Here is a 12,065-nt window from a genome sequence, read left to right as displayed (position 1 = left end):
GTGCTCACTTTAAGGTAACAAGCGGACGCAAATATGCTTTTTTTTCGATAAATTTTATTATTGGTAAGTTATGTTCTAACTTATTATATATATTAATCTTTATGAGTGTGGTGGTATTAACATTAACATCTCATCCGAAAATTTAATAAAATTGAGCATTTTGAGGTGCTGTTTGCTGTACAGACCTTAGGTACCTACTGTTCTCTCCAACTTAACGATCTAAACTAATCTGCCTCGCAAATTCGTACTATCAAGTTAATTTTCAATAACTAGTGGCTTTGTGAAATGTAGATTTAATAATATTGCGATTCATTTCTAAATTGTACTGCGCTGTGTTTGAACCGTTCCAATGAATTGATGTAGGTATGTTTCAAAATGACAAATTCAGCACTTCTATTTTTATTACAATAATCCAATATTATTGAAAAGGTAAGGTCCTCTGCTGTTCCAGCTAGGTAGATTAAATAAATCCACATAATTTTTTTGTTGTTGCGAGCATTTCAGTCTTTGGTTTCATCGTTGTCGATGTCATCATACTGCTTTGTCTCTTTGAACGGTGTTGTACCAGTGTCTGTTCATCTGAAATCATATCTTATAAATTAAATTTTGTTTACTCATTTCTAATTGTAGTCGTGGAAATTTTACACGTGGAATTAGATGACATGGTTTATATTATATTATATAATACCTATACGAATAACCATATTTTTTTATTTAACTAAGTATGAATGAAAACATAATAACATCAACGTAAGGACGGTTAACTCACGAACATATTTTAAATCACACATTTACACAAATACTGTAAAAATCATGGGCCAAACAGGCATGCGACCTGAAAGTGATCATGGAATCCTATGGAGTGGACGCCTACTTTATGATCTATAAATTTTCATTACAAAAATAATAATCTATGTGTTTTCATGAAATGCTCAAGAATCGCCAGTCAAAGTACCGCAGTCTCCCGCGATATACGATCAAATAAACATTGCTTTAGCTACTTGCGCTAGCACCAACTCAATGGGAACGTATGAAATGTTAATATTGGGAAAACGAACGTGTGAGGAATAATATAAGCACACCTACATAATTCAATAGTTGTCTTAATATATCTTGTGAGATGAATTATGGAATGATTTCTTATAAAACGCCTATATAATCAAATGTCTTTGGACTTATGGTACTATTATATATATAACTTTGTAATGAGACGACAATGAATATTCATTGTCGTCTTATTACAAACTGTAGTTTTTTTATCCAATTGTGTTTTCAAATTTCGAAGATCTTTTGAAATTTACTAAACTAGGTATAGAATAAGGGTGGGTGCACTGTTAACTTTATGAAATGACATACTTTCGCAAAGTCAGCGGCGCGCCGGTTAAAATCAATGTCAGGTTTGACTGTGCAACTCACCCTAAAAATATCAAAGTCAAAATAAAGTACATATTCCATTTTCATGAATAACCAAGTACTACATAAGTAACCAAATTTCAACCCAACTCAACAATAACAATAGGTTTTATTAATGTGTATAAATAATTCTTTTCTCGAAAATAAAACTTGAAGACCACTTAAACACAAACTCAGTAAAGTAACTTAGTAAAAGAAGGATCCGATCCCTTGGGTATTTCCCAATGTTCCCGAAATATACAAACAAACTAAATTTATATCCCACATGAGTAATAAAACGTCTGTATATTTTCAGATTCAATCGAGAAGTAGCAAAAATTGTTGAGAGAATTCTCAGAAAAAATATATATTTCATATACGAGTATGTTTTGGACATCGATAAAAATAGTAAAATTTGTCATAATAATGAATTGCTGGTGTAATTAAACACGCAGCTTCGAATTTGAGCTATTACGTAAATCTCCATGTGGACGAAGTCAAAGGCAGAAGTAAAATTATTTTAAAGATTTAGACACCAAGACAAAATGAAAGTTTGAAGTTAATTTTTCGCTCTCACATATAATGGCGTAATTGTCATGTCGAAAGGAAACACCTAAAAAGCATGACTGACTTGTTAGCATAGATGCCACGGCTGAATAAGTATACCCGGACATTAACCCATTTCTGCTTGTAAAAGATGGCTTCAGTCGTGGAGTACCTAATAGCCAATCATGTTACAAGATGGCTATTGTCAAGCAAATGTTTTGGTAAGTATTTCCCTTATAATAGAATCCTATTGTGCAAAAAGAATCATAAAAAATAATAAAAGTTTATACAGCATAAAAATACGGTTTAATCTATGAAGTTACTCGTAATAAGGTTGACAATCGTATTCAATGGCACTCATATTTAGATGCTATTATTATTCATGTCAGGCCTAAAAAATGACTACTCGAATTAACCTAATCTTAAATCTACATTTCATCCATCTATGACCAATTGCATCTAGATGTAGCAGGAGATAAACCCGATACCACCAAGTCTAGCCGAAGTGATAAAGGCTAAACTTAAGCTAAAGCTAAGCTAAGCAAGGCTAAGCCAAACGTAAGCAAGCTAAATATAGGTGTTGCCAACTAAAACCGGCTACACTTAGGTCTAGCAATGCTTACATGCATACATTGTAATTGAAACGTACATGTAACAGAACGGCGGTCAAAGTTGCTATACAAATAAAGAAAATAAAGACACTTACTTTCAGGGAAAATTACACCATGGATCAATGGATATTTTTGTTCTTCGGTCATATCGGAAAGTGGATTTAAATCAGCTACAAAATCATCATTTTTAGAATTAATTTCGTTGATTTCTTTTAACGATTTAACAAATTGTAAGTAATGTATATATTCTTCGTTTGCGTTCTTGTAATTCTTCTGAAATTTTTCTTTATAAGATTGATATAATTCTTTAGCTTGTGTCAAGTCATACAACGGTCCATATCCAATGGACGTACAAGAAAACACTATTAATACAAAAATATTGATAATATACATTTCTCAATAAATTAAACGTTTATTAATTGTGCGAAGAAAATTTGTTATACAACGAGTGGCAAGTTTTCATCATTTTATACCATCTATTAAAAACGAATGTGCATGTAGCTTATTAGTTACGATTCTAATCGATTAAGTACTAGTTATAATTACAGTATCATTTCATTTTTACCTTTTTGCAATGATATAAAGTAATAAACAAGAAGATATGATGATCTAATTCTACGAAGTATCTTCCTTAAAATTTTACTATGTATTTATTAGTAATAAAATATCACCTTTTTGCGTATTTAAAAATGTGGAATTTTTATAGGAAACATATCAACTTAGGTTCGATTGTTCCAGTCAACTTTGATTTTAACTTTAAACTGCACTCCGCTGCCGACTAAATAAAATGGCGTACCTACTTTGCTTGCACAGATTGAAGTTAACGTCAAAGTTGACTGGTACAACCCACCCTTCGTATTAGTCACTTATAGACACTGAGTGCTGAAAACTTATATTCAACAAATAAAATTAGCTTCAATAAAAACAAACTAAAGAAAAATTAGTACAAGTAAATTTATATATTTATTATAATTATGTACATACTGAATCTTTAAACTCTGTGAGGTTGTTATTTTAATAAAAGTAAAAAGAATCTGTAAAATGTTGAACGTAATGCGTATGAAATCTCAAATGGTAGAAATTACGCTTTATCAGCAATAAATTGATAAAAATATATAGGCGCGACATTTCAATGTAGGAGTTAATTGGAAGAACAAAAAGGAACATTTTCATGGAGACCGCGACATTGATTGATACAAAACTGAAACAAAAAATTACTTTCAATTTGACTTATTAATAAAAGATCAAAAAATTATAAAAACTATTTTTATTGTTCAGGCATTATTTTTTTTACAATAAATATCATTTTCGTGTCAATGCAAAACTTTTTCTGTGAAATAACAAGATAGATTTAGTACCCATGCAGTTGAATCGATTGACCCATCATGGATCTAAACTGTAAAGAAATTAGCTTTAAAGTTTAAATTTTCAGAGTAAAATGATCAAATAATGGTGACGTGAATGACGTGAATGATGAAATGATAAATGAATAATTATGCCACATTATATAATATTAAACATTGTTGTATTTTTTACTGCTCCCTAATTAGTTTTATCTGAGTTGCAAAGAAATTAAGAATAATGAGCAAGAAAAGAATAAGTAAATAAATAGACTGCATATAAATAAATATCTCATATATAAAAGACTTCTTCGATCAAAAGACAACTTCTTGGGCTGTAAATAGCTACACATTAATGTTTATAAAATACTTGCTGATGCCCGCGACTTCGTTCGCATGGCCGTACAATTTTTGATAAGAAATTCTATAAACTATCGACTACGTCAATATTGTTAAGTGCCAAATTCATCCCACATCTAAGGAAACATGGGCTGAGTTGGGTATTAATAAAAATTGCAATATACAATGCGTCAACTGAACAAGATTCAAATGAGGCGAGGCGAGACGAGACAAAGATTCCTGACTTAGAAAGAAACCACCAACACAAGGAAAGTTTAAAATAAACTTTTCACTTATGACGTGATTGTGAAGTCGAAAACTGAAACCTAAAATTGATTGACTTGTATAAGGTTCGTAAAGCTTTTAGGGTACAGATCAAAGACAAAGAAAATTATAGACGCGGTGTCAACGTTTACTTATACATGAGATTGACTATTCAAAAGATGCCAAGCGATGACCGTTTCTGGCATCATAAAAGATGCACGCATTGATAAAGAGAAAAAATATTCCTTTTCACCAGATGATGCCTATTAGATTGTGATCAATATTACATCAAAGGATATTAAAAATGCGATTAATTTATTAAATTTAGATTATGATTGATACATTTCTGTTGAATTTTAAATGAATCATGGTAAATTTAAACAACGTTGTAAATTAATTAAACTTTTGTAAATAAGTTGACGAAGTGTGTTGCTGATGGTAAAATGTTTTTTATTGTTCACAGAATACAACATTCATTCGATAAATTCTAATAATTTAGTGTTTGAATGATGTTTGTAGCTGATTCCGTAGGGTCGGAGGTGGTACACGAAGTACTCCAACGCATACATCAAATTTTTGTCTATGTAGTGAAAGGAAATCGTATACTCCGAACAGCAATCGCGGCCCTGAAATTTATAAATTACATATGTAATAATTAGTTGTCATATCTATATCTTATCCGTTGTATAATATGCTACTAGCAGGGTTTTGTTTCGTAATAGGTTCGTAATTCTTTAGTACCTAAATAAACTATTTTAAAAGTTTATTTAGGCACTAAAGAATACTTTTTCTATATATACTACTTTGAAATATTTAGCTATAAAATTAATAGACTGTAATTCAATTGACTTAAATTTAAAATTAATGATTGTACTTTATTTTCATATTTTAATGTGCTTTTATTTAGTCTCTGTCTCTCATCTTCGCGTGTTCCCGATTCTTTTACACCATGAAACCCGTGATCAGCTTAAAAATAAACCCAAAAATTGTAAATTTACAATCGGTTACATAAAATCAGGCAGTTCTTCTTGGAATATTATTGCTGACTATCTTCTACCAAGTACTATGTGTCCCTTAGTCGGCTCATACGACATCCATGGCAGGATGTGGCTGGTCCTATTTTAGGCCGGAACCTTCTGCCTGACTAGAATTTTTGGGTCGCAAAGGACCCAAATAGTACGCGCCACTTTGCCCACGCTATCTTCGCAAAATTTAATTTCAGACCTCTATTCTCAAGCGAGTCCTCCATACGCGTATTGCACCAGTCTCCCTCTATCTACATCCAACAGAGTGATATCAATAGTATCCCTAACGCTATTTGACAATTCGTCCAATATCACACTGAAAAGGTAAGGACTGACAACCGAGCCTCAATAAACGCCGACGGTGACGGGGAAAAGTTTGATGTCGCCAACAGCAGTCCTAACAATAGAATCAGAGTTACGGTACATGTCGCCGATATTGTCAATATATACCTCGGGCACCCCTTTAGACCTCAGGGTACACCACATCATGTTTCAATGAACACAATCCGACAGACAACGCTCGAAGAGTTTCATGGTGTGAGACTAAAAATAATCTATTCATTGTATTACAATATGGGGCAGAACACATTAAACAGGTTTTTTAACTATTATGAGCTACAAAAGTAGGTGCTAGACACGAATTCATACAAAATCGCCTGCATCTTAGTCTGCAGACAATCGCACCTACCCCTATGGGGTTAATTCTACGTGCGTAGGCGCGGAGGGGCAAGGGCTCACAGACCTGCCGGTCGAAACTATGTTGAAGAGCGAAAACCATCTGCGACGATTAGCTATCGTGGAACCGCCAGAACTGCGCAGCGCCGGAGTCCTGGCAGTAGTTTTGCCTGTTACATAATACTTCTTTATTATTTTGAAGCTATTTATATTTACAGTGGAAACATATAATTTTTTTAATGTCAGTTTAATTTTTAGTATAGTTAAATATAGTTTAGTACACTATTAGTATAATCTAGTTTAGTAAAAATAGTAGTACATAACAGTGTTTACTTGTAGCTGTTTCATTACTTTAACATGCGGAAGTACAATTTTGTGTTAGTCATTATTACAAGCATTTTGTTAACTTGCAATATATGTATTTGTATTCAGGTGGAATCTTGTAACTAAATTTTGAAGCAGATATCTTCATAATGATAAATGCTGAAATTTTGTACATATATTTAGTTTGAATGACAATATATATGCATAATGCATATGATAAGCATAACCAGATGTTGCACCCAGGAACGGCTCCCGATGAGAGAACTCTTCAATGATGAGTTTTTCACGCACGGACATGACTTTTTTGTCACGCTTGATGCAATACTCATAGTATATCTCTGACAACAATAAAAGCTTGTGTCAAGAATTAAAAAAATCGCTAAAGAGAAATTGCTTTCTTTCATTTACCAAATAAAAAATTCTAAAATTTTAAACATTGGATTTACCTTTCTTGATGATTTTCTTTCTATATGGAGTTTGTTTGTTTTAACATAGCACCTAAGATGGGATCATTTTCTATCGTCACGTATATGTCGTCCAAGTCGAATAAGGGATATAAAACTTTGAATTCTGATTAATAACAACAATATTCCCAAATGGAAAGTTAAATCAGGAATACAATCAGAGCTGAATCTACAAAAAGGTTTTATTTTATTTTTCACGCGGACCCCGTGTTTTTAGCGTCGCAGCCGTAAAAGAAAACGGGAAACGCGCTGATGGGAGAGATAAATTGCATTACATACTAATGAAATTTCATAATATATGTCTTTCCAAAACCAAAACTCATCATTTCGAGTAGCATCAATATGATGTTCTGGAATGAATGGGTGGAATCGGCCTCTCTGGTACTGGTCCCTCGAGTCCATGGGTATTATTCCAAGTTTATCTAGACATATTGCTGAAATGTTCAAATAATTTTAATTAATTATTCACACAACATTTCTTATTTTATATTGATTATCATAATAATTGTAATGTCACAAAAAACTACACAAGCACAAAAAAGTCACGTCAGATGCCTTAACGCGACTAGAATAAGACCTGACACCAGTGTTAGCTATAACACATTCGGTCTTATAGCTATAGCTACATTTAGGTGGGATTTACTATTTTATTTTTTGTTTGACTCTGCACACATTAATGTATCGCAGTGTGTACACATTTCCTATTATTCTACATAGTGTTTTTGCTTTTTTTTTTGGATCAAAATCACATAGTCATAATTATTATATTACATAAAGTTTCTTTGGTAAATATTAATTGAATATGTACTGGATGATCATCTGACATATGAACTCGTTATTATTCAGCGAATATGCCTTCACTGAAAGCAGATGGTCGATGAAAACGTCCGTTAATGAGTCAGATCAGTTTAAAAACTGTGCGTTGTGACACTATAACCCTGGGAGGTTTTGATTTATAGATGTCAAAAAGAAGAACCTACTCAAATCTAGGTCGTCCGCTGCTCCTGAAGGTGATGTATTGCAAACCCTATTGTGTAAACCCTTGACTACAAATTGGGTTATAGCTTCTCTGCTCAAAACGATACCAGCCCCACCACTGAAGAAACCCTGATGACACAGAACATTCAAGATTTGATATAAAAACTGTAAATAATTTACCTATCGAATATGCAATCTAAAACGCGAGGATATAGTGATCGTACATTGTTTGCAAGTATGAGTGCATTCTCGATTCAAAGTGATTTCATTTGATCTTATTTCTGTATTGACATAACTAACGTTAACCGGGTCAACACAAAACTAACTGATGCAACGCAACTAACGTAACTCCGATAGGAAGAAGAAACGAGTTTATTTGTTAGACAAATTAAAAACCCCCGACTTTCAATATTTATTTCGCTACAACTTTTGAACGGCTAAACCGATTTTCATGAAACATAGCTAAGAACACTCGGGATAAAATTATCTATGACACAAAAAAAACTAAACGAAAATCGGTTCATCCGTTTGGGAGCTACGATGCCACAGACAGATACACAGACAGACACGTTTAACTTATAACACCCCTCTTTTTGCGTCGGGCGTTAATAAGAAATAAACCACAGCCAAAGCATTATGTGTGTGATCTAACATTAAAAAAAAATCGTTTTTGTTGGTGGGGTGTTTTCTATATATTTATCTTCAGTCATCGTTTTGACCACGACCATCAATCACTACTAAATCTTGCTTCCACTCTTCTTTGGTTTCCTCTACTAGCTTCTACTACTCTACTAGCTTCAACTCCCTTTGCTTTTATTAAATTCTTCATAAAATTACTTACTTCATTTATTTAATTTATTGATTTAATTAATAGATAAATACACATAGCGAGCAGAATGTTAAAATCGTATAATTTATTTTCCTGTTTGTACTTAAAGTTGGCAGTCGGAACAAGCTAAAATTTAAAATCAATAAGTACTTACATTTTGAGCCTGGATAGCCTTCATACGGAATCCGAAATAAATGGGATTATAGGTATTATACCCGATCAAAAAGTGCTTCAGATTTTCAACTATAACGTACCTGAAAGATAATAAAGGTAACATAAATGTAGGTACAATGGCGTTGATATTGACGTGGCTAAGCCAGGCAGCGTATATACTGACTAAATGACGTATAAACTATCCTCAACGTTTTATAGAAATTTTAAAATTAATTGTAATATTAGGGAAGGTGCACAAGTCAAATTTAACGTTAAATTTAGTAAGTAGGCAATTTTTATCTAAAAATCAGCGTTGCACAAGTTGAAGTCTAAAATGTGTCAAAAGTCACGAAATTCTACTGGTTAAGATCGGGAAGCCTGTAGTTGTGTCCCTCTGCTGGAAAAAGGCCGGCCATGATGCAAAGCCATTTTTACTCATCCAAAAATATCCAGTACTTACGTGTTATCATCAGCTCTCAAGAACCAGTCTGCTGAGTGCAAATAATGATCATATATGTAACGGGCGGCCGCTTGATGCTTTCCCCACAAATAATTAGTTCCTTCTGGGACGTTTAGTTTCACCGTTGGTAAACGCGGATCTGGTCAAGATTAAAAAAAAAACATAATTGATCTCACAACTCAAGGGAATCAGGAGTCGAATATTTTTTCGGGAGTACACATGTGTTAAAGCAGCCCATGATTGCCAGCCCATGATTGATGATGTTCATTTATCGAGCCCGAAAGATCGTAGTCTTTTGTTATAGAGTGTATTATTGCTTACACTGGTGTCATCATCACTGGCCAGTAGTTTGTAGCTTGTGAGAAATATAAAGATTGACGAGAAAAAGTGCCTGTGAAGGTCTAATTTCTGAATAAATTATTTGAATTTGAATTTGACTGGTAAATGAAGTCGTATAAAGATGTCTTTAAATAAGTTTGTAGTAGGGCTCTAGCGAGCACTAGCGCGGCGCGTGCGCGAACATGAATCCCTACAACATAATTTAAATCTACACCGTTGTTGAGTACTTCAGGTTCTATTATCCAGCATTGTATCGCTTTCTATGAAATTTCATATGAGGGAAAAGAAGCTCTATGGTATAAGCAGATCTATGGTGAAAATGGTACAAGGGTATAAAATAACTGGCAAATTTGACCCTATTTTTATTTGGATTTCAACTTGCTTGATTGAAACTAGACCCAAAATATTTTGTTTAAAAACTCACCATCCTCAGTACTCATAAAGAGCAATATGTCACATCTCTTCCCCCATGTCTCCTTGATATGTATCGCTCTATCCATGTGGAATTTAGGGCAAGTGACTATCCAACATAATAACTTGACTTTGTTCGCTATAATGTTAGCTACATACGTGTCTAACGGAGGTATGTTTACATCAGTTGTGCTGAAATGTCTACTCCTGTCTGTGATGCCTTCACTGCGAGGGGTTTCTTTTGCATCTTTCTGGTCGTAATCATTATAAGAATCATTGTCGTGCTCGAAGAAGTTATCTATGTCGCTCCACCAATTTATTGTCCAGACACTGAAAAATTACGATACCTTCTTATTGTTTTATATGTCCTGCTGCATTATCTGTATGATTCAAGTTATTTAATCATAAGGTTCACGGGAAAGTTTTTGTTGCATCAAAAATTATTCACAGATATAACAAATAGTCTAGGAAGTGTAAAACTCGAGAAATCCTGAAGAGGAATTCATTGCGCCGTGCCCTTTTTTCTCTACTTACATTTTACAGGCGGTAAGTGAATAAATTATCGCGATTAAAAACTGCTATTTTTATGTATCCTTAAACCCAAGGAATAAAAATAGAAGGGCGTAGTCGTACTCCAAGGTACGAGGTACTAATTAGCGCGCCAATCGGAATCGCACAAATTCGAATACCATTTAACGCACTCGTAAATATTTTTCCGTTGCGATTTGAGAAATAAATAAAAATAATACTTCTAAGAGATAGTTACAAGTGACAGATCTAGTTCTAATGGTATCTATTTAATTTGTAATATTTAAATAAAATTAAAATTTTGTAAAGATTTAAATCTTGTAAAGATTTAAATTTATCGAAAAAAATAAAAAGACGCTTTGTCCCGAATGGAAGTTAGAAGTTTTTATGAAATAAGAAAATTATATGAAATCGCATGTTAAGTACTTAATAATGTTTGCTGATATTATCCCCACCGTGAATATTACTACATTTGAATACATGATTTTTATTGAATACTTCTTCTAAATGTTCCACTTTATATTGTATGATTGAAAGATTTGCTGACTGAATACTGACGATGATACCACAGACTGTGAAACTAACATGAGATTATGCCTATTGTTATCTCTATTATTATATCTACATGTGAATGTATATGTATAATTTAAAAAAACTTAGACGTTGTTTAACTTGGTAGTTAAAACAATCCTTGGTTTGTTTATGATGTTTTTACTATCAACACAGTTTTGACACTGTGAATGTGTCAACGGTTTATCGACTTTTATGTCACCTATCAATACTGTGTTACTGGATCGTACCACGCTGAAAATTTCATTCTGTTTTTCTATAATTTTTATAGCACAGTACAAACACGGGCGTACGAGCATACTGTTTACTTGATGGTAATCAAACACTGCAGCACATAGATGCTAGCGACGAGCCACTGATGCGTTAACAACTTTTAAGATAGCGTCGATATTTGTATTAGGTAATTACTGTAGTCTCAGTCTCATACGTAAATACGTAAATGTTAGGTTCGGCTTCTCCTAATACATTACTTGGTCTTTTTCTTTCTATTCCTTTTTCAAGCTCGTCGACTATCTCGTTGCCCACGACTTTATAATGTTCTGGCATAGACCAACCTCTACTGCCAAAATTAATTGCAAATTATTTTTGAAAATATGTAATAATGAAATGAAAAAATTCTAGAATCGAGCGGGAATTGTACCCGCGCCCCTGTCTATCCGGGACAGTGCGAATAGAAAGGTGGCGCGGGTTTAATTCCCGCTCGATTTCAGAATTTTTCATCTCATTATTATTTTCAAAAATAAGTCAAAATTCCACAAAGTTCATTATTGAAATATGCTTAATATGCAATTATATTCTCAATAACATTGATGGTGCT

The 12,065-nt window shown here is 33.2% G+C and overlaps 1 protein-coding gene across 4 annotated transcripts; it reads right to left on the bottom strand.

The window, feature by feature from the left end:
- Positions 1 to 383: 383 nt before the first annotated feature.
- On the bottom strand, positions 384 to 11,266 carry LOC128673857 (glycoprotein-N-acetylgalactosamine 3-beta-galactosyltransferase 1-like). 4 transcript variants are annotated; one of them, XM_053752007.1, is made up of 8 exons: positions 11,105 to 11,266; positions 10,164 to 10,480; positions 9,401 to 9,539; positions 8,942 to 9,041; positions 7,961 to 8,087; positions 7,260 to 7,414; positions 2,645 to 5,118; positions 384 to 579 (listed from the first exon to the last, which is right to left on the bottom strand). In XM_053752007.1, the coding sequence occupies exons 1-7, from the start codon at positions 11,158 to 11,160 to the stop codon at positions 4,966 to 4,968; spliced, it is 1,047 nt and encodes a 348-aa protein (XP_053607982.1). In that variant the 5' UTR covers positions 11,161 to 11,266; the 3' UTR covers positions 384 to 579; positions 2,645 to 4,965. The 4 variants fall into 4 exon arrangements, with proteins under 4 accessions (XP_053607982.1, XP_053607984.1, XP_053607985.1 ...); XM_053752009.1 differs by lacking the exon at positions 7,260 to 7,414 and adding an exon at positions 6,260 to 6,362; XM_053752010.1 differs by having other exon boundaries at positions 11,134 to 11,247.
- Positions 11,267 to 12,065: the final 799 nt, after the last annotated feature.

This window comes from Plodia interpunctella, chromosome 11, assembly GCF_027563975.2.
Source record: "Plodia interpunctella isolate USDA-ARS_2022_Savannah chromosome 11, ilPloInte3.2, whole genome shotgun sequence".
Taxonomy (NCBI): Eukaryota; Metazoa; Arthropoda; class Insecta; order Lepidoptera; family Pyralidae; genus Plodia; species Plodia interpunctella.
Note: the sequence above shows the minus strand (reverse complement) of the source record. Positions and strands in the feature narration are given on the sequence as shown.